The sequence below is a fragment of the Carlito syrichta genome, unplaced genomic scaffold (genome assembly GCF_000164805.1).
Source record: "Carlito syrichta isolate Samal-C Ts95f unplaced genomic scaffold, Tarsius_syrichta-2.0.1 Scaffold97032, whole genome shotgun sequence".
NCBI lineage: Eukaryota > Metazoa > Chordata > Mammalia > Primates > Tarsiidae > Carlito > Carlito syrichta.
The window spans coordinates 208,557-232,185 of NW_007041128.1; the positions used below are offsets into that span (position 1 = coordinate 208,557).

Sequence of the window (23,629 nt, forward strand, 5' to 3'; positions counted from 1 at the left end):
TCATTGTAGAGATGAGGCCTCATCAAGTTGCCCAGACTGGTCTTGAACCCCTGTGCTCAGGCAATCCTCTTGCCTCCTACTTCCAAAGTGCTGGGATTACAGGTGTGAGCCACTGCACTGGTAAAATTGCCTGATTATATGTATTTCTCAGCACATATCCCCATTGCTAAGTGATGCATGACTATAAATGCATGCGTTCTCACCATGTTGTCCAGGCTGGCCTCGAACTCACAGGCTCAGGCAATCCACTCGCCTCGGCCTCTGAAAGTGCTGGGATTATAGGTGTGAGTGCTGGGATTATAGGTGTGAGTGCTGGTATTATAGGTGTGAGCCACTGTGTCCAGTGAGATCTGTAAGACATTATAAAAACAGGAATGAATGACTCCATGCCTATATTAAAGCAATAGGTGTATGTACCTATATAAGTATATACATGCAAACCCCAAATCATTGGTTTATACCAATGCTGCCAATTCTACTCCAAATCGAATCCATCTTTATGGTCTTCTTATATCTACGACTCTCAATTGCTATGTTCCTTCTTCCACATTAAAAAACTTGGCTCCCAACAATATCAACACATTTATTAATTTAGCCTTTTTTATATTTTTGGTCTTCAAAGTCTTTATTTCATCTTTGTTTTTAAAAGATATTTCGCTGGGCCTGGTGGCTAACGCCTATAATCCAAGTACTTTGGGAGGTGGAGGCAAGAGGATTGCCTCAGCCTAGGAGTTTGAAATCAACCCGGGCAACTTGTCAAGACCTCGTCTCTACAGTAAATCAAGAAATTAACCAGGTGTGGTGGTGCGCACCTGCAGTTCCATCTACTTGAAAGGCTGGGGCAGAAGGATTGCCTGAGTCTAGCAGGCCAAGGCTGCGGTAACTGTGAGCATGCCACTGCACTCCAGCCTGGGAGATAGAGTGAGACTACAAATTTAAAAAAAAAAAAAAAGATATTCCTCCAGTTATAAAATTCTTGGTTGACTATTTGGGGTTTGAGTTTGGTTTTTTTTTTCCTGAGTACTTTATTTTTTAATTTTGTTTCTTTTTTCTTTTCTTTCTTATCACCCAGGCTGGAGTACAGTGGCATGATCATAGTTCACCGCAGTCTGAACCACCTGGGCTCAGGTGATCCTTCTGCCTCAACCTCCCAAGTAGCAGGGACTACAGGTGCATATCACCATGCCTGGCTAATTTTCTAATTTTTTTTTTTTTTTTTGGTAGAGACAAGATCTTGCTATGTTGCCCCGAATTGTCTTCAACTTCTGGGCTCAAGCAGTCCTCCTGTCTTAGCTTCCTAAAGTGCTGGGATTACAGATGTTAGCTACCATGCCCAGCTAAATTTTAGTTTCTAAATTTTTTTTTTTTCTTGAGTTGGAGTCTCACTCCGTCACCCAGGCTGGAGTACAGTGGCATGCTCATGGGCACTCTACCTTTGATCTGCTGGGCTCAGGCGATCCTTCTGCCTCAGTCTTCCATACCTGGCTAATTTTTTATTTATTGTAGAGATGAGGTCTCACCAAGTTGCCCGGACTGGTCTCGAACCCGTAAGCTCAGCCAGTCTAATTGCTTAGGCTTCCCAAAGTGCTGGGGTTGCAGGCTGAGCCACTGAGCCCGGCTAGTTTCTAAATTTTAAAATAAAAAATATGAAGAAGACCTCATTGAGAATTTTATTTTATTTTATTTTATTTTTTTTTGAGTTGAAGTCTCACTCTGTTGCCCAGACTGAAGTGCAGTGGCCGCTCCCGGCCACCACAGCCTCGACCTGCTGGGCTCCGGCAATCCCTCCATTCAGCCTTCCAAGTAGCTGGAACTACAGGTGTGCGCTACCACGCCTGGCTAATTTTTTGATTTATTGTAGAGATGAGGTCTCACCTGCCCAGGCGGATCTCGAACCTGCGGGCTCAGGCAGTCCACTCACCTCAGCCTCCCAAAGGCGCGGGATTACAGACTGAGCCACTGAGCCCGGCTGAGAATTTGACATATGAATACATCAAGGAGGTTGCCTGGTCTCATTGCACCCAGCTGGTGATCAGCTCTAGTTACTCTCTGAAAAAGTGTCAAATAATGCCTTGTGGCCGGGCATGGTGGCTCAAGCCTGTGATCCCATCACTTTGGGAGGCCGAGGTGAGGGGATTGCCTGAGCCCACTGGTTTGAGAACAGCTTGGGCAAATTGGTGAGATCGCATCTCTACAATAAATCAAAAAATTTTCTGGGCATGATAGTACATGCCTATAGTTCCAGCTACTTGGAAGGCTGAGGCAGACGGATCTCCTGAGCCCAGCAGGTCGATGCTTGGGTGGCTGTGAGCATGCTATTGCACTTTAGCCTGGGCGACAGAGTAAGACTCCAACTCAAAAAAATATAAAATAATGCCTTGTATTAACCATTCAACATGTATTATCTTATTTTAGTGTAAATTATAAATGTATGATACTAAGGATACAGTACCATAATACAACACATTTCTTTGGTTTTATTTTTTCTTAAACTAATGACTAAGAGCATTTAATTAGTAATAGTAATTTTTCTTTGCACAATGAAGGAACTAGATTAAATTGTTTCCAGGCTTCTGCCCTATTTTGTAAATTTATGTTTTTATGTATCAAAGAATGAAATGTATCTGAGAAATAATGGAACTTAGTGGAATTGGAATGAAAAAGCTGTTAGAAGGACGTCCAGGACTTAGATCCCTCCTTTATACCAGTGGTGATTGTCAGTATTTGGGGAATGCTTGTCAGCAAAACCAGATCTATAAGCCACTGTTGCTACCGAGCCACCCCATCAACACAGAATTGCTTCATCTTACAGAATGTGTGTTGTTTCATATTAGTTGTGGCAAGATTCCTAAACTCCTTCAGTTAGTCCATATGCCCAACGCTATTTACAACATACTTACTGCTTTAGTTACACAGAATCCTCAAGAATGAATTCTGTGTGTATGAGATGCTTTCTTTAGTAATTGTTTCAGAGAAGACATTCTTAAAAAACAAACTAAAAGCATAAAAAGCTGCAACCGGAAGGGATTTGCGAATCCCAGTTAATCATTGTATAGGCAAGCATTTTTTTCAAACATCCAAGGCTGTATTGAGGAGTATCCAAGAGAGTCACAATTCGCTTAATCCTATACTGACTTCCCCAGGAGCGCTCTTGTTACAAGCTGAGCATCCCTAATCTGAAATCCACAATGCTCTAAAATCTGAAACTTTTTGAGCAATGACATGACATGACATGACAAGTGGAAAATTCCATACTCCAGGTCCCAAGCATTTCAGATGAGGGATACTCAGCTTGTTTTCTGGGTTCACAAGTTTATCAAGATTTTCTTCAAAGCAGCTTTGGTGAGGCTGTTTATTCAATGGTCAGGAGCTGTACTAAGTTAATTATCTTAGTACAGAAATGTAACTGTAGCTGTTGTGAAGACCAATTTCATGAGGTCTTCTCTCTGAAAAGCAGTCCCAATGAGTTCATCACCTGTTACAAAACTTTTTGAGTAACCATATATGGAGAAAATATACCTTCCTGTTATTTATATATTTGTGGATAGTTGTTTTGCTATTTACAGGAACCAACAGCTTACATTTGACGTATAATGTCTGTGCATGGCTAATATTTATAATTTATGAATAAATGAATTGGAACCTATTTTAGTAGGCTTTATCATTATTAATATGTTGAGGTTAACAGATAAGGAGACAATTGCCATTCAACACATAGTTACAGTTCCCAAGACGGAGGGCCACATCACACCACGTGGGGAGCATTGAGGTCAGGAGACAAATAGAAGAGAGAAAACTATGGGCAAGAGCCTTTATTGTGCTTTTCGTGGGAAGGGACAGTTTAGCAAGGATAAACAAGCTTCAGTTTGGCTTGTTTGAATAATTTCTAGATCAGAGTCCCAAGCTGTCTTGTACATCATCCTAGAATGGTTACAGCAGATTGATAGTGGGGAGAAATTGTAAAGAGAGAACCTGATAAGGGAGTGTGGGTTCTGGGCTGGCTGTTTTGTGTGTGAAAAGCACTCTTAAGGGTAATTGTGCTTGTTTTTTTAATTGAGTCATAGTCTCACTATGTCGCCCAGTCTCGAGAGCAGTGGTGTACTCGTGGCTACCCCAGCCTCGACCTGCTGGGCTCAGGCGATCTTTCTATCTCAGCCTCCCAAGTAACTGGAACTACAGGCATGTGTCACCACACCAGGCTAATTTTTTGCTTTATTGTAGAGACGAGGTCTTGCCTTGTTGCCCAGGCTGGTCTCAAACCCCTGAGCTTAGGCAGTCTTCTTGCCTCTGCCTCTTACAATGATGGGATTACAGGCATGAACCACCGCACACTGCCCTTTTTTAATTTTAATTTTTTACTATCTCTAGAGATTGGCCAACATTGGGAAGGATAATTACTACAGGGTCTGGGAGGCCCCAGGTATCCAAGCATCAGAAAACAAGAGACAAAGTTAACACAGAGCCTTCTCTGAGGGTTTTTAAAAATCTAGGTCAGTGAAAATGGAAGAGAATGTAAATACTTTGAAAAATATTCTCTTCCATAAAAGAAAAGAGAAACTGGAAAAAAATGGTCAGAATCAACTTTTTCAGGACTTTTGAGATTAACCAAAGACTTGCAGCAATTCATGGCACATTTATTCAGGAAAAATAGCCAAATTTCAGTAAGAAGAATTAGTTTTGTAGCATTTTAAAAGCTTTATTCCAATCTCTCCCTTTCTAGCCCCATGGGAGCCTTAAAAACTAAAATCTCATGATCACAGTGATCACCAGCAGTCTGGCAGCCACTGCAAAGGGCAGAATGGATTTGAACTCCTTCAAAGCCTTACTTCCAATGAATTGTCTTTTTTTTTTTTTTGAGTCTGAGTCTCACTCTGTTGCCCAGACTGCAGTGCAATAGCACAGTTATGGCTACTGCAGCCTCAACCTGCTGGGCTCAGGTGATCCTTCTTCCTCAGTCTTCTAAGTTGCTGGAACTACAGGTATGCGCCACCATGCCTGGCTAATTTGTTTTATTGTAGTGAGATCTTGCTATGTTGCCTAGGCTGATCTCACAGCCCTGGGCTCAGACAATCCTCTTGCCTCCACCTCCCAAAGTGGTGGGATTACAGGCATGAGCCACTACTCCTGACCCCAGTGAATTGTCATTTTTGACCTTTGTCTTGGACCCGTGTCTTTATTTGACCTGACTTAGAACTCACCCACTATTGGTGAAAAGGCTTTTTTCCTGGGAACATTTGTTGAAAATATTTGGAGGCAACTTTTAAACTTCATGCCTGCCAGAGGTGGTAGGTGACAGTTGACACAAATAACAAGCATTGATAAAAAGATCCCTAACTCTGTATAATATATATATATATATATATTTTTTTTTTTTTAATTAATTTATTTTTTTTTTGAGTTGGGGTCTCACTCTGTCGCCCAGACTGGAGTGCAGTGGCCGCTCCTGGCCACCGCAGCCTCGACCCGCTGGGCTCTGGCGATTCTTCAGCCTCAGCCTTCCAAGTAGCCGGACTTATAGGCGTGTGCTACCACGCCCGGCTAATTTTTTTGTTTTATTGTAGAGATGAGGTCTCGCCTGCCCAGGTGGGTCTCGAACCCGCGGGCTCAGGCAATCCACTCACCTCAGCCTCCCAAAGGCACGGGATTACAGACTGAGCCACCGAGCCCAACTGTAAAATATTTTAAGATGGTTTATTCTTGAGCCAAACTGGAGGACTTAAGCCTGGGTGCACCCATCTTCATGAGTTGTTGAGAACGTATGCCCACTGTGGCCCAACACCAGCTTGATTATATACACTTTAGGAATGCGGAAGTTACAAGAAACCAGAAAACAATACTTGTGATATTTTCCTGGTCCAGGTGTTGTGGGGAAACAGAGAGACCATGACACCGAAGCTATCTTAGGAAGCAGTGTTTTATTGGCGCTGGTGCAACTCAGCGGGCTAGTGCTCCAAGGCTGAGCAACCCGGAGATAAAGGAGAAGGACTTTATGTGTTAGTTTGGGTAAGGGAGGGGGTCAGGTTTGTATGGTACATTTTCCTTTGGAATTTGCAAGGTTGTATTTAGCAAAACAGATTTTCTTTTTTTTTTTTTGAAGTTGGAGTCTCACTCTGTCGCCCAGACTGGAGTGCAGTGGCCGCTCCTGGCCACCACAGCCTCAACTTGCTGGGCTCCAGCGATCCTTCCGCCTCAGCCTTCCAAGTAGCTGGAACTACGGGCACGCGCTACCACACCCGGCTAATTTTTTGATTTATTGTAGAGATGAGGTCTTGCCAAGTTGCCCAGGCGGGTCTCAAACCCATGGGCTCAGGCAATTCACTCACCTCAGCCTCCCAAGGCGTGGGATTACAAGCTGAGCCACCGAGCTCGGCTACAGATTTTCAAAGAGCAAATTGTTTCCAGGATATACATGACAAGCAGGGGTTGTAAACCAATAACTTCCCAGAGAGAGGGCGTGGGGGTAAGGTTGTGAATCGATTACTACCTTGCACTTACAGGAAAGCGGCTTGTGGCTATTTGGTTTTTCTCATGTCTCATTTCTATCAGGTTTGGAACTTGCAGGTTGATTTTTAAAAAGGAATAATTTTAACTGTTTTTTAGCCCCTCTCTGCCATATTCCTCCCTTTGATGCTTGACCCTTCATAGGTTAAAGAGCATCATCTTCAATTTGGTGCATTAACATTATGTGGGCCCCAGTTTTTCGTTCAACAACTGTTTCTATAAATTTAGAGATGGAGTTCATGATTACTGGGGCTGTGCAAGGGAGGATAAGACAGGATCCCATCAGCAGGACTGCAGATCCAATAATGCACTGAAATCCTCCCAGACCCAAGAGCATGTTTTCAAACCAATTGCCAATTTTTATGCCATGCTGTTTTTTTTACTGGGATATGGTCAAGCTTTCTAATATTGGTGGCTATATCAGTTCTAGCTTTACTGTTATCTGTTTGCAAACAGCAGTCAGAGCTATTAAATTTACCACATACTCCTCCTCCTGTTAGCAGGTAGTCCAAAGCTAGGTGGTTCTGATAAATAGTGGTGTGCATTTGTTGAGCAGCAAGCTCAAAAGCCGTGGCTGTTTGGTTTAGTTATAACTTCTAAGACAACTTGTAACCTGACAATGTGATTTAGCATATCTGTAGGCATGCAGTATCCTCAGCTTCCGTCTTGTGCCCACGTGGCTGGGCCATAAGTATTTGTGATTCTTGGGGGTGGCCATTCATCATCTTTCCTAACCAGGGTCCCTCTTATATTAAGAGTTTGATGAAGAGATCAAGCAGCCCGTGTTCTGAGACTCTCATAAAGGGGGTTGCCCAGTTCATCTCCCTTCAGGTTAGGCAGAAGAAAAAATCCTGGCTGTATTATTCCTACAGTACTTGTGCCTTTCCACAGTGCTGGAAGTTAGATATGTGCAACCTTTCCACATATCCAAAACAGCCCTTTGGAGGCTTTTCAGAGGTCTGGATTTACAGGACAGGTTTGTCCAACTTTGATTTATAAGGGGCTACGTTGAAACAGGTTAACTGGTTCAGAGGATAGTACTGTTCAGATACTGATAGTTTGGGTAGCAATAGTACATTGAGAAGATTTAGTTGCATAAGCAAGTGCCTAATACCAAACAGGTCTTGTGGGCCACTAGGTTCCATGGATTGAATTCCAGTATAATATTCTATTGCAAGATATTTCTCCTACCCATAAGTATAAGCAGAGCCTGCTCTGCCTAAGCAGTCTTCTCCAATTATTTTTGAGGAGAGGACCCATTTTGGGGGTAGGTTGTCTGTTCTAACAGTTACAGAATTGTTCCATTGAAGGAGCTGGTATGCATCATGACTAGTTCCTTTTCAAAGCCATTTTTCAGTTCTTAGGGCTCCTCCGCGTACCCAACGATTGGTGACACCAAGTGTCCAGGCTGTTTTCATCCAGATTTATAAGCAGATTTTGGCCTACTTCCCATGGTTGAGGGAAGGGAGTTAACTTTGGCTATTGGGTAGCCAGGGGAGTTATAAATTGTACAACTTCTTTGAGCAGTTTCTCAGCTTTGGGTGCAGGGGCAAGATCCCAAAAATCCCAATTTGTGCTTCCGAGGGTGCTACAAGCTATAACACCAGCTTTAGTGTGCTGGTAGCTCTGTTTTGATAATCCAGGAAAATACAGCTGGCCATTATGGGTACAGATATGTTTGTCAGTATAACAAATTTCTGGCTGGGATGAATAAATATTTTTATGACTGGCCAGATAGTTTCTATACATTTACATGCTGGGGGTGTGGGGGAAGCGATAGACACCCAATATAGGCAGAAGTACATAAAAGCACAAGAAAGCTTCCTATTATAAGAAGGAACAGAAATGCTAATGAGACCTTTTCCCAACATGTCTAATTTGTAAGGGTCGACTCTGCCAGTCTTATAGCAAATAAAACAACAAACGGTATAGCAATTGGCAAATACAAAGGCTGACAAAACATAGGCATGTAATTTTAGAATCAGTGACTTATCAGTAAGTTGATTCCGTCGAGTCCTCAAGCTCCTGCCATGTGTAGATCAGCCAGCATCCGGTGTGTGGCTGAAGCCAGGTCAGTGGATCCTCAAGTTTCAGCCATGAATTGACTAGCCTGGGTCCTGTTGAGAAGTTGAGGCTTGTGGGCCATTTTTTTGTTGGGCTTCCTCATCAGCTGTTCGTTGGGGGCATTCACCCTTCCGGTGGACTTCTTGGTAACAGTAGGCATACTAGTTTCTCCCTAACTTCTTAGGGGATTGTGTATGCCTTGTGTGGGCTGGTAGATGGGGTTTAGAGCTCCCGGAGCAGATTGAGGCGGTCCACCCTCGCTCTGGGAAACTGCCGACCTGGCTGCCTTCTTCCCCGACCTCTGCCTCTGCTTCTCCCTGGTGGGCCTGTGGTCTGGCACCCCACAATGGCAGCAGCAAGCATGGCCATCTTCTTTTTCTGCCTTGGTCTGCCTCTTGTTGGGCCTCCTTATCTCGGTCAGTGAACACTTTAGTGGCAACTTCTAGCAACTGGCTAGCATTCATTTGAGAAAAGACCTCTAGTTTTCGTAGCTTATGTTGGATATCCCCCAGGACTGTCCAGCGAATGCTGCGTTTGCCGTGTGCTGATTTTCAGTTGCCTCTGGATCAAAGGAGGTGTATAGCCGAAAGGTTTCACAGAGTCTCTCATAGAACTGACTTGGGCTCTCATTAGCTTTCTGGAACACCTCAGAGACCTTGCTCATATTTATGGCCTTTTTCCCTCCTTCTCTCATACCTCCTAGGAGGGCCTCCTGATACCTTTCAAGCATTTGCAACCCCTGATTACTGTTGGGGTTCCATTGGAGATCCTCCTCTAGGAACTGATTTTGGGCATATGCCTGGGCGTTAAGTGCTCCAGCCGGGGCATGTTCCTCTAGCCGTTTTATAGCCCCCTGTGTAATTCTCCAATGCTCCTCAGTACTGAATAGCATCAGGAGGAGTTGGTGGCAGTCCACCCAGGTTGGCCTCTGGGTCTGGATAATGTACTGTATTAAGTCGATCATAGCCTGAGGCTTTTCCGTGAAGCATAACGTATGGTTTTTCCAATTCAGGAGGTCTGTGATGGTGAAAGGCTGGTACACAAATATGCGCTGCCCACCTTGGATCTGGCCTTCTTGATTATAATAAATAGGTCCCCAAGTCTCCCTCAGTGGCATCTGGAAGGCACCACGACATTCCCCTGATGTGAAGTCAGACATGCATTCTGGCAGCTGCTTTCTGGGTGGGGTGTGGGGAGTCAGAACAGGTGGTTCAGATGTGGCCTCTGATTGTTTAAGAGACGTACTAGGCTTAGGGATGCATTCCAATTGTGAGCCTCTAACAGTGGCTGGTGCCATAGGAGTAGGCAGCAACGGTGGGTATACTGGAGAATAAGGTGGGATTTCCGTTTCATCAGCCAGCACCGACTTATCAGCTAATTCATCAGACTGTAATGGGCATTTGGATTGGGCTGTTTTGAGGCTACCATAGTTTTGCGATTGTCTTCCAAGCAGACTTTTAGCCAAGAGGGCTGTACAAGGACCGTATCCTGCCAACCGTCGATGTAAGGGAATTGGTCTGGGTGACCTGGCTCTCCTACTATAATTCTGTATACTCTTCTAATAATGCCTTTTCTGTCTAAGGATCCCTCTGGTGGCCATCCAGCCCCGAAAGAGGGCCAATCTATTTCACAGAACATACGGAGCTTTTTCCGAGACAGTTTGACACCATAACAACTTCCACAGAAACCTTTGTTAAAGTTCTTAAGCATACGATCAAGAGGGGTATTCTTACTTTGGTTACCACCCAATTCCTCCCCAACAGATGGCAGATACTGATACATCACCAGATAAGGGAACAAGGGGTATGGGAAACAGTTGTTCATCCGTCTCCAGCCATACTCCTCGCAGAGATATTTCAGAGTCCTCTTCACAATTGGCAGCTTGGTATAAACCCCCAACCTGGACTAACCCTGTGACGGGGTTGGGATGGCCCTCAGCTTTATAAGCTCGACACTAGCTTTGATCGGGACTCAACACTCACTCCAGCCCTTTGGTCAGATTGGAACCCTTCTGCTGTCCATCTCATTCACATGCAGTCACACAGCACACTCTCCAACCCTCCATCCTCATCCTAGGAGTCAGTGGGTCCGTCTCTAGGCAGTGTTTCCTTCCACTGCCTTTCAGACCTTTCTGTCAGACTTGAGACTACTAGTGGACTCCGGGAGGTGATCAAGCTCCCCTTCTGCCATCTCTTGGCAGGTCTATGCAAAAACCCTTGTTCTTACCCTTTCCGTGGGGCAGTGCTCCTCACACCAGTTCCTATACCTCTTTTGGGTCCCGGTGCTTTCAAGATCCGAGCCTCGGTGCACCAGGAGGGACCTCCCTCCTACAGAGCAAAAGGTCTGCTGTGTGCCAGGTGAGATTGCCTCTCCCGTCACCCTGGGGATCATACCCCGATGACAAAGGAGGTGGAATACACCATCTCTGAACTCTCTGTTTCCTGGCCAATGCACCAGGAAATGTGGGAAAACAGAGAAACTGGGACGCCAAGGCTATCTTAGGAAGCAGCGTTTCATTGGTGCCGGCACGGTTCAGCGGGCTAATGCTCCAAGGCTGAGCAACCCAGAGAAAGAGGAGAAGGGCTTTATATGTTAGTTTAGGTAAGGAAGGGGGTCGGGTTGTATGGTTATACATTTTTCTTTGGAATTTGCAAGGTTGTATTTAGCAAAAACAGATTTTCAAAGAACAAATTGTTTCCAGGGTAAGCATGACCAACAGAGGTTGTAAACCGATAACTTCCCAAAAAGAGGGTGTGGGGGTAAGGCTGTGAATCAATTACTGTCTTGCACTTACAGGAAAGCGGCTTGTGGCTATTTGGTTTTTCTCACGTCTCATGTCTAGCAGCTTACCAGTTGATTTTTAAAAGGAATAATGTTAACTGTTTTTTAGCCCCTCTCTGCCACACAGGAAGGAGGGACATTTCCAAGCAGGGCTTGCGGTTGAAAGGCAAATTTAGAGATTTCTTGACTAGTAGTTTTGCAATTCCTATCTAAGGATTTGGGATATCAGTAGAAGAGATTCTTTGCCAAGATAAGGGGGTGGAAAACTCCAGGTCTGTTGATATGAAGATGAAGTTAAGATGTTTTGCTGAGACAAAGGTGGGAAGATGAGGTTTGCTTATATATACATGAAGTTCTGTATGTGACAAACTGTAGAGAGGATAGACAAGTGTCTTACAAGGCTCCCTGGGAGTATAGTAATCCACAAACAGATGGTTTTTCAGGACCGTAAAATACTTTGATCTTCTTTTTATGTGATGTTATGCCAGAGTCAGGTTGGCAAACAATAGGGTAATAAAACTTTGTTTGGTGAGTCTTCTCAGGCAGTGTCTCTGGAAGCCTCTTAGCTAGGAATCTGAATAAGAAAAAAAGTTCAGGTTTACTTCTCACAGGTTTACCAAAAATCTTCAAAGTAAAAGCTGGAGAATGAGATGGCCATAGGGGCTGTTAAAAGCTCTGTCATATTCTTGGAAATCTAGAAGGTCTTGCTCATGTGTGGAGTTGGGTGATCTAGAGTTATATGGATGCTCAAGAAAGACCTGAGGTGACCCTAAGTTCTCACTGCTGACCATGAGGCTCTGCAAAAGTAGGAAGTAAAGGCTAAAGCAGAATTGTCAAGTCACCTTGCTGGTACACTCATGCCCTGGTACACTCAAAAAGCTCCTTGGCAAAGGCTATTATTAGAAATACTGGCTCAGGGCATTTAAGTAAACCTCTGTCCAAGTACAGGTTAAATGAAAGGGCCTAGCCAAAATGGGGTTACCTTGGCCATTTTGGGCATGTGGCTTGGCATTGGCTCATACTTTTGTTATAATGAATAACGTCTTCCTTTCTAATAGGTTCTATTAACTTTCTTGCTCTGAGGTAAGCTTAATTCCTTTGTCTAGAGTCACTGATAAGAAAAGCTGAGACCTACCCCAGTAACTGGCATCAAGAAATTATAATTCACATCTTTGCTCCAGGGATGTGTTTCTGGCCATTAGCCCAGTCCTCTGTTTACATGACAACCATCTGGTCTCTGAGATTAAAGAAACAGTTGGGATGATGCTAGCCCTCCTGCCATGCCCCAGCCCTCTTGCTGTCTCACCCATACACAGTTCACTCCCACCTAAGTACCTGGTGGTTCCCAAACATCCGTGGACATTAGAAAATTAACATTTAAAATTAACATTTAATTTAAGACTTTGTTTTACAGACCTTGCCCCAATCTCCCTGTCTACATGATTGAGTATCTGAAACTCAGACCACTGGCATCCTGAACAGCTAATCGCATGGCAACAACAACCCTATCTCATCATTCCACAGGAGTGTTCTCTCCAAGCCTCCTGGGGCGGGGGTGGGAGGGGTGGGGGAGGGAACAACACTTTGTAAAGACCCCAGTCTCAAGCATTCACTGCCATGCTAATCTTAGCATCTGACCCCTTCTCTCCCTTGAGAAGTGAATGTACTCTTTTCGAATCTGCTTTCTGAATAAACTTTTTTTCTAATCTACCTTCTGTGCAATTCTTTGCATACCTGTGACACCGACTCAGCTCACTGACGTAACATAGAGTATTCCTTAACTGAAATGCTTAGAACCAGAAGTGTTTTGGATTTTGAATTTTTCAGGAGTTTGGAGTATTTACATTACACTTACAGGTCAAACATCCCAAATCCAAAAATCTAAAATCCTATGCTGAATATTTCCTTTGAATATCATATCGGCACACAAAACTTTTGGATTTTAGAGCATTTCAGATTTTCAGATCTGGTGTACTCTACCTTAGCCAACTGATTAAAGACTTGTCACAAACGAGGAAAATATAACTATAGACTATAGATCTATGATTTTATTTCTGGTTCTCAATTATGTTCCCTTAATCTGTATGTCTGTGCTTATTCCAGTACTACACTGTCTTGGTTGCTATTGTTTTGTATTATATTTTGAAATAGGAAAGTGTGAGTTCTCCAGTTTTCTTTGTTTTCAAGATTATTTTGAATATTTGATATCCCTTTCGATTCTGTATGAATTTTTAAAATGTTTAATTTATTCGTACAAGTGTATAAAGTACATGAGAAATTTTTGTTACATGCATTACTGATAACATCAGGACATTTAGGGGATCTGTCAACTGAATACAGTACGTTTTTGTTAAATATAGTCATCCTACTCTACTATTAACTTTGAATTTCTTCTTTCTATTTTACTGTGTGCATGTTCCCTTTAACTCATCCTTCCTAGTCTCCTTTACCTATTTACTATCTCCATGTGTTCAAATTTTTTGACTCTCACGTATATGTGAGAACATGTGATATTTGTCTTTTTGAATCTGGCTTATTTACTTAAGACAATGACCTCCAGTTCTGTCAGTGTTGTGGCAAGTGATGTGATTTTCTTCTTTTTGTGAATGACTAGTGTTACAGTCATATAGTCAAATATTGTATATATCTCTTTATTCACATTGATGGACATTTAAGTTGATTTCATATCTTTGCAAATGTGAATAATGCTGTAATAACATGGGAAGCAGGTGTTCTTTTGGTATATTGATTTCCATTGAAAAGTAGATACCCAGTAGTAGGATTGCTGAATCACATGGTAGTTCTATTTTTAGTTTTTTGAGGAATCTCCATAGTGTTTTCTAGAGTGGTGTACTAGTTTACATTCCCACCAATAGTGTATACAAGTTTCCTTTTCTCTGCGTCCTTGCCAACATCTGTTATTTTTTGTCTTTTTAGCCATTCTGATGGGGTAAGATGATATCTCATTATAGCTTAGATCTGCATTTCTCTAAGGCTTAGTGATGTTGAGTATTTTTTCTTATACCTGTTGACTTTTTATTTCTTTTGAGAAATGTCCATTCACGTCTTTTGTCTGCCTTCTCATCGGATTATTATTATTTTTTCCTGTTACTTGATTTCCATGTATATTCTGGATATTAGTTCCTCTTGGATGAATAATTTGCCTATATTTTCCCCACTCACCGGGCTGTCTCTTTACTCTGGTTATTTTCTTTGCTATGTAGAAGCTTTTTGAGCTTAAGTTTTTTTTTTTTTCTGTTTTTGTTTTTGTTGCCTCTAATTTTTGAAGTCTTCGTTATAAATTCTTTGCCTAGGCCAATGTCCAGAGAATTTTGTCTAGATTTTCTTCTGGCATATCTTTTAGTTTTAAGTCTTTTCTTTAAGTGTTTAATTCAGTTTCAGTTGATTTTTATATATTGTTAGAGTTAGAGATTTGGTTTTATTCTTCTGTATGTGGCTATACAATTTTCACAGCACCATTTATTGATGAGAGTGTACTTTTCCCAATGTAAGTTATTGTTGGTTATGTTGAAGATCAGTTGGCTGTTAATATGTGGCTTTATTTCTGGGTTCTATATTCTGTTCCATTGGTCTGTGTTTCTGTTTTCTGTCCATTACCATCGTGTTTTGGTTACCTAGCTTTATAGTGTGTTTTGAAGTCAGGTAATGTGTTGCCTCCAGCTTTGTTCTTTTTGTTTATGAATGCTTTGACTATCTGGGCTCTCTTATGATTCCATATGAATTTTAGGATTTTTTAAATAATTCTGTAAAAAATGACGGTATTTCTTATGGGGATTGCATTGAATCTGTAAATTGCTTTGGGAAATACGGTCATTTTAACAATATTGCCTTTTTTTACTTATGAGTATGGAATGTCCTCTTGATTTCATTATTGTCTAGATCATTATTGATATATAGAAATGCTACTGGTTTTTGTATGTTGCATCCTGCAACCTTACTGAATGCATTTATCAAATCTAAGAGTTTTTAGTGAAGTTTTAAGTTTTTGTAAATATAAAATGATGTTATCGGCAAAGAAAGAATTTGACTTCCTCTTCCCCAATTTGGATGCCTTTTGTTTTTCTTTTGCCTGATTGCTGTGGCTAGGACTTCCAGCACTTTTTTGAATAGGAGTGGTAAAAGTCTTCAGGTTTTAGAGGCAAGTCGTTCAATATTTCCTAATTCAGTATGATGTTAGCTATGGATTTTTCATATGTAGCGTATATTATATTGCAGTATGTTCCTTCTCTGCCTAGTTTGTTGAATTTTTTTTTTTAATCAGGTAGGGATGTTGGATTTTTTTTTTTTTAAGTTGGAGTGTCACTCTGTCGCTCAGACTGGAGTGCAGTGGCCGCTCCTGACCACCGCAGCCTCGACCTGCTGGGCTCCGGCGATCCTTCCACCTCAGCCTTCCTAGCTGGAACTACAGGCACGTGCTACCATGCCCGGCTGATTTTTGATTTATTGTAGAGATGAGGTTTCGCTGCCCAGGCGGGTCTCGAACCTGCGGGCTCAGGCAATCCACTCACCTCAGCCTTCCAAAGGCGCGGGATTACAGGCTGAACCACCGAGCCCGGCTGGGATGTTGAATTTTATCAAACGCTTTTCTGTATCTATTGAGATGATCATATGGTTTTTCCCCTTCATTTTGTTGATGTGGTATATCATGCCTATTGATTTGTGTATATTGAACAGTCCTTGTATCCTGGTATTATTCCCACCTGATCATGGTGTGTTATCTTTTTGATGTGCTGTTGAATTCGATTTGCTAGTATTTTCTTGAGAATTTTTGCATCTGTGTTCATCAGAGATATTGGCCTTTAGTTTTCCTTTTTATTCTTAACTGTTTTCAGTATCAGGATAATGCTGACTTCTTAAAATGAGTTAGGGAGAGTTCTCTCCTCTTTGATTTTTTTGGAATAGTTTCATGATTGGCACTGGTTCTTCTTTGTATGTTTGGTAGAATTTGGCTATGAATCCTTCTGGTCCTGAGCTTTTCTTTGTTGAAAGATTATATTACTGATTCAGTCTAGCTGCTCATTATTGTTCAGGTTTTCTCTTTCTCCTGATTGGGTCTTGGTAGCTTGCATGTATCCAGTAATTTATCCATTTCCTCTAGGTTTTCCAGTTTGCATATGGTAGTTCATAATATTCTCTGATTATCTTGCTTTTTTGTGATATCAGTTGTAAAGTCTGTCATTTCATTTCTAGTTTTATTTGGGTCTTCTCTCTTCTTGGTTAGTGTAGGTTGCAGTTTATTAATATTGTTTGTTTTTGAAGAACCAATTGTTTAGTTTTGTTGAAACTTTGTGCTTTTTTTTTTTTTTAGTAAATATTTTATTTGGTTTTGCACTGATACTAGTGATCATTATTCATTCGCAAATTTGCAGTTTGGTTTGTTCTTCATTCCTTGAGATGCTTTGTTAGATTGCTTATAATCTTTCTCCTGTTTTGGTGTAGGGGATGTAGGCATTTATTGCCGTGAACTTCTCTCTTATGATTGTTTTTGTGTTTTTATTTTATTTTTATTGGGCAGCACTCAGAACCAGAAGAGGCTCAGGGAGCTCCCAGTGTTTTTGTTGTCTCCACAGGTTTTGGTGTGTTGTGTTTCCATTTCATTTGTTTTAAAGAATTTTTTGATTCCCATCATAGTTTCTGTTCTGATCCATTGGTCATTCAGGAACATGTTGTTTTATACCCTGTATTTGTATAGTTTCCAGAGTTCATTTTGGTATTCTAATTTTATTCCATTGTGATCTGAGAAGATACTTGATATAATTTCAATTTTTAAAAATTTGGCCAAGTGTGGTGGCTCATGTCTGTAATCCTGGCACTTTGAAAGAATGAGATGAGAATGGTGCTTGAGCCCAGGGCTTTGACACCAGCCAGGGCAACATAGCAAGACCTTGACTCTAAAATAAAAAAGTAAAAATCCAAAAATTAATTAGCCAGACCTGGTGGTGCACACCTGTAGTCCTAGCTACTTGAGAGGCTATAGTGGAAGGACTGCCTGAGCCTAGGAGGTCAAGGCTGCAGTGAGCCGTGATTGTGCCACTGTACCACAGCCCGGGTGACAGAGTGAAATCCCAACTAAAACAATAAAAATAAAAATAAATTGTTGAGACTTGTTTTGTAACCTAACATATGGTTTATTCTAGAGAACGTACTATGTTCTGATGAAAAGACTGTATATAGCTGGGCTCGGTGACTCAGCCTGTCATCCCACGCCTTGGGAGGCTGAGGTGAGTGGATTGCCTGAGCCCGCAGGTTCGATACCTGCCTGGACAACTTGGTGAGACCTCATCTCTACAATAAATAAAAAAAAAAAATTAGCCGGGTGTGGTAGCGCACACTGGTAGTTCCAGCTACTTGGAAGGCTGGGGTGAAAGTATCGCTGGAGCCCAGCAGGTCAAGGCTGCAGTGGCCAGGAGCGGCCACTGCACTCCAGCCTGGGCTACAGAGTGAGACTCCAACTCAAAAAAAAAAAAAAACTGTATATACTGGCAGGGTGCAGTGGCTCACTTTCATTCCAGCATTTTGGGAGGCTGAGGCAGGATGATTGCTTGAGGCTAGGAGTTTGAGACTAGCCTGGGAAACAAAGCGAAACCCCATCTCTACAAAAAAATAGAAAAATTAGCTAGGCATGGTGGTGCATGGTTGTAATTTCCAGTTAGCTACTCAAGAACCTGAGACAGAAAGATCACTTGAACTAGTGGCTTCAGCGAGTTAGTGACTTCAGTGAGTTAGTGGCTTCAGTGAGCTGTGATCATGCCATTGCACTTCAGCCTAGGCGGCAGGGTGAGACACCCAATTAAAAGAAACAACAGGAAAAAAATGTAATTTCTGCAATTGTTAGATAGAATATTCTGTAAATGTTTGTTAGTTCCACCTGAGTTCTGTACATTTTTAATATGTGCAAAATGAAAAAAAATTATGTAATCTCCAAATCTGTGCCTTTTGGCTCTATACTGGGACACTATTTTAGTGCCTAACCAGATCTTTTGCAACCCTGCCTTAGTCTTGTCCTCAGGCTAAAGATCAGCCAGAGGTTGAAAACTTATGGTCGTCTCTGATCTTTTTTTTTTTTGAGTTGGAGTCTCACTCTGTTGCCCAGACTGGAGTGCAGTAGCCGTTCCCGGCCACTGCAGCCTCGACCTTCTGGGCTCCGGCGATCCTTCCGCCTCAGCCTTCCAAGTAGCCAGAATTACAGTCATGCGCTACCACGCCCGGCTAATTTTTTGATTTATTGTAGAGATCAGGTCTCGCCAAGTTGGCCAGGTGGGTCTCGAACCCGCGGGCTCAGGCAATTCACTCACCTCAGCCTCCCAAAGCGCGGGATTACAGGCTGAGCCACCGAGCCCGGCTCTTCTCTGATCTTTTTGATCATGATCCTGCCCTGGACATTCATGTGGCTTGTAGTTCCTGGGTATATGAGGGAGGACCCCCCGCCCAACAGAAAGGGAATACTTTTTGGAGGGTGGGCCTCCTGTGGTACAGGCTTCCCCTGATAGATAAGTATTCTAGGAACCCATCAGCATCAGTGTGCCAGCTCATATTGTGAGAGGCTGCATTCAGTTCAGTGAAATTTTTTTGGAGATTCTTTTAACATGTTTGCCCATTTCATGATAGGTGATTTATGTGAACAACCTGCCCACACTGCGCTGAGTGTTTAGCAGTTTTTGACCAAAAATAGCCTGACCTCCATGCCCCAATCCCTATTCACCCAAACTTGCCCAAGCAACTTTTTTTTTGTTTCTCCAGATGAAGAAAGTCCTCAAAGGGTAACATTTTACCGACGTGGAAAAGATGTAACAAAAAAGGCAGGAGAACTAAAAGGCCTCAAAATTGATTAGTTCAAAAACTGTTTTGAGCAGTGGAAAACGCGTCTCAATAGGTGTATTGCATTTAACGGAGAGTACTTACAAGGTGACTAAGATTAAAACATGTAAGAATAAATATACAAGTTTTTATAAATAAATTCCAGGGTTTTTTTTTTTTTTTTTTTTTACCTCCCCCCTCCTTTGTTTTTCAGTTCTTTTCCAAGTCCTCACTCCCCCAAAATTTTCTATCTTTTCCATTCTTGGCTTTTGGCGCATCTGTTGTTTGTCCCAACTGTTATTTTGCCCTGCATAGCTGTGACTTGTTTATTTGCCTTTCATTATTTTTTTATAAATATCCTCCATGTAGCTACATCTTCACCGCGAGAAAGTTCTGACTCAGGTCAAACACAGTCAGGCCCCTTGAAGTTCCTCAGGGAACTGACAAGTCAAAACAATTCCTTGGGAACAGGGTCTCTTTTAACATGGGGCTAAAATCAAAACAAGACGAGCACAATTTGGGGGGAACAAGGTCCCTTTCACTGTTGTCAGGATCACGTTCTCATACCGGCGAAGGGGCAAACTGTCTTGAAGAGCGCTGCTGTGGCCAGGGAGGGAGTGGTGCAAGAGGAAGTTAAAAATTATAAACCTATCCTACCCTGTTTCAATTATTTTTCTTGGTTAACTGCTTGGTGGTTGTAAACTTTTTACTCTCTTCCCAAGTTCCAGTAAGGGTGATTCTAACAGGTTTTCAGTGTTTCTCAGACATGATGACCCCTACTGCTTTCTACTTTGCCATTTTTGTTGTTGCCTCTATCAATGCAGTTTTATTCAAAAGCATTTCCTGGCCCACTTTAATCTGTAGTTCAAATGTGCTGTTTTGGTTTGTCCCACTCATGTACTATCCCAAGGCTGATAGGAATTCTAGACAGTATTGTATATCGTAGTTCGTTTCTCAGTATTTTTGCATTGTGTATTTTGGTTAGTTGTATATATGGGCCATTTAGTAGTGATCCCAGGACTTCATAAACAGCTGTAAAGGATGCCTTTCTGCAACAGTTTCCTCCTCTCTGGTTTTCCTTCTTTTCTTCTGAAAATTGCATAGGGTAGGGTTTAGAAAGTTGGTCGAGCATCCCATTGTGTTTGCAGCAGCCATGCTGGAGGAGAATAGGAATGACACTCCTTCTTTGTTCATGTTTGCTTGGTGTCAGTTTGGGCGAGCTGACAAAGCTTCCTTCCTCCATCTTTCCAGTAGCAGCAGCATCTGATTGGGAGGCGAGGGCACTGCTTTGCCTACTTTTGCTTATTGCTGGCAGTGCCACTTGGCAGGCTTCACATCCCAGTCTCTGTGGCAAAAGTTCCTGATTGGGAGTGAAAGGATACAGCTCCTCTTTCCCATTAGGGTTCCCTTCTGCAGAGCCTCCTTCTTCTCAGCTCGTATGATCGCCACTGACTAGAGGCAGTAGTTTTTTCCTGGACCTTTTTTCTTTAATGTACCCCTTGCTAATTCTGGTTGCAGATGCTCTAGCATCCAGACTGGGATATACAAGAGACAAAAATAAACCCCAAGGAATTCATCTCCAGGTCCTCCCTTGATTTCTGAAGACTTGAATAGAAGGCTTTCTTCTATTCACATTTCACAGTTTCTGATGTTTGCTTTATGTGTGTGTCCATGGTTTTAAATTGCAGTTAATGGGAGCTTTGGGGTGGAATATGCTTACTCTAATGTGAACAGAGGAAGAACTCAACTCTCACAATCATTTATTGAATGAATGATTAAATGATACCTAGTTCTTATAGTGCATGTGACTGGCAGTGTTAAATAGGTGTAATATTAACAGAATTATGATAATTCCTGTGGGAGCTCATAGGCAAAGGAAGGAGATTATCTCTAGCTATTAGGGAACAGGATATGTAGTGTGGTAGTAAGGTCTTTGTTCTGACAATGGTTCTATGACACCAACTGAATGTCCTGCAATTCAGTTCAGTTTTTCACACTAACAGACCCCACAGGTTATAGGTGGAGTTCTCCAAAAGACTGTCTCTGCTTCAGATACCAGCTACAAGTATCAAGGTCCGCCTGTACTTATGACCAGCCGGCACAACCCCTTCAGGCTCAGTAATTCACTAGAACCACTCAAAGAATGACTGAAAACACCACATTAAATTGCCGCTTTATTATGAAGGATACAACACAGAGCCAAATGCAAGCAATGTATAAACCAAGGTGTAGGGGTGGAGGAGACACAGAGATTTCTTGTGGATTCCAGGCTCATTACCTTCCCAGCTCATCAGTGTATTCACCAACCAGGAGGCTCTGCTGAGCTCTGGTGTCTAGAGTTTTTATTGGAGCTTCGTTATGTGGGCAAGATGGATGAAAACATTGGCCATGCGATTAAACTCAATCTCCATAACCGCTATTATCCTCCTGAGTATCTTGCTAGCCCAGAATTCTAATCTTCTAATGATGTGGTTGGTCTTCCTAGTGAACAGTCCCCAGCCTGCAGGTATCTATGAGACTGTGCCACTATCTATGCAACTATGAGACATCTCATCAGCTTAATATAAAGACTTTCCTATCTCTCAGGAAGTTCCAAGGGTTTTGTGGCTCTGTGCCAGAAACCGGCACATACATATTCTGTATTATACCACAGACATCAAGTAAGATTTAAAGAAGAATGTGGTACTTGAGTGATTGGAATGTTGGGAGGATTTTAATATTTGAAAATAAGGAAAAGGGCACTTCAGGTGGAGAAAGTAACAGTAGCAATCAGTGTTGGCATTCTCGCAGGGGTGGATACATATGGAAGTGCAGGGTTCAGTATATAGAGCTATATAAAGTACTTTTTAAGTTTTAATGTAAGCTATATGGAAAGGAAAAATAAGAAATAAAGCTAGATTGGTTTAAAAATGGCATTGAATGATGACATTTAATGATATTTATTAATCATAAAATCTCTTATTCTTGCAGAGCAGAAGAAAAAAGAGATCTGTTCATGTTTTTTCGAAGCCTACATTTTTTTGTGAAGTGGTTTGAATACCGTAAGCGCACATTTAAACATTTCAAGGTACAGTCTAAAATATTTGAATTTAAACATATATGGAAAATGAAGCTGGTATTAATTTGGAGATTGAACCATGCATTCTTTTCTTAAAGTATTCAAGCAGTAGAAAATATTTTCAGTGGCTTCTGGTATTTGCAATTATTTGGATTAAGTGGAGGAGATTACTTCCGTAATAGGTAAATAATGTATATTGTGGAATATCTTGAGAGAAGAGTGGTTATATTCTAATTTATTTTAAAATGCACATTTTGACTGGGCAGGGTGGCTCATGCTTATGATCCCAGTACTTTGGGAAGCTGAAATGGGGAGATTGCTTGAGCTCAGAAGTTCGAGACCAGCCTGAGTAACATAGCGAGACCTTGTCTCTACAAAAAATCATAAAACTAGCCAGGCATGGTACTGTAGTCTCAGCTACTCTAAAAGCTGAGGTAGAAGGATCACTGAGCCCAGGAGATCGAGACTATGGTGAACCGTGATCTTGCTGCTGCATTCCTGCCTGGGTGATGGAATGAGACCCTGACTCAAAAAAAAAAGCACATTTTGAAAAATTGATCTTTCAAGGGTATTTTAAGTAAAACAGTACATGTAAATAAAGAATATAATCATAGCAGGCTTATCATATAGCAGTGTAAGCTTAACTTTCTGAAGCAGACTCTGTATTTTTAGCTTTTTAATTGCTGTATATAGCAAGCCTAAATATTGAAGCCTGACTCTTGTGAAGTAATGCTTTTTAAATATGATATGCATGCTTTAAGATACTTTTTTTATTCCTTTTGTTTGTTTTTGCTCATGACTAGAATTATGTTTGGCTGTATTGTACATTGTCGAGTTCTGCTCAGTTGCATAGCACCAAATTGTTGACAGCATTGATCCACATAAAAACCAGTTCCGAAAGAGTCGACATAAATATTATTTCAAGGTTCAGATTCCCTCAAAAACTTAACCAGATTTTGACAATTGTTTTTAGGACTGGTGCTAACTCTCCTGTATTTTAGCTTCTATTCTTTAAAATTATTATTACATTCATACTGTTTGGTTACGCTGATAAAATCTGTCAGGCCTACAGCTTTCTCCATAAGGAAACACAGGCATTTCCTGCACTACAGCCCCTTGAGGAGTTCTCATGATTTTGTCATATTTTTTTTAATCATAGGTAGTCTTGTACCAGAACCATTAAATCTTTCTGCTTTACAAAGATATTTCTCTGGTAAAAGACAATAATGATTGAGGCATTTGCTGGCAGTTACGGTAATGAATGAAGCACCTAATATTGCTGTTTGCTTATGCATTTGAATGGGTGGTGGAGAGTGGGTACTCCAGTCCCATTTCCAATGCTGATTTGACTTTGGGTGCTTTCTAGGCAAATGTAAAAGTGTATTTGGTGTGTTTTTCCTATGAAGC

General features: G+C 41.7%; 1 protein-coding gene across 1 annotated transcript in view; it reads left to right on the plus strand.

Moving 5' to 3' along the window:
- CENPP (centromere protein P) overlaps positions 1-23,207 on the plus strand; it is a gene marked incomplete at its 5' end in the record, with an annotated part of 66,268 nt that extends 43,061 nt beyond the window's left edge. Inside the window, 2 exons of the mRNA XM_021714751.1 lie at positions 22,135-22,279; positions 23,196-23,207. Of these exons, the coding sequence (XP_021570426.1) occupies positions 22,135-22,279; positions 23,196-23,207 (157 nt within the window). The remainder of the gene's footprint in view (positions 1-22,134; positions 22,280-23,195) is intronic.
- Positions 23,208-23,629: the final 422 nt, after the last annotated feature.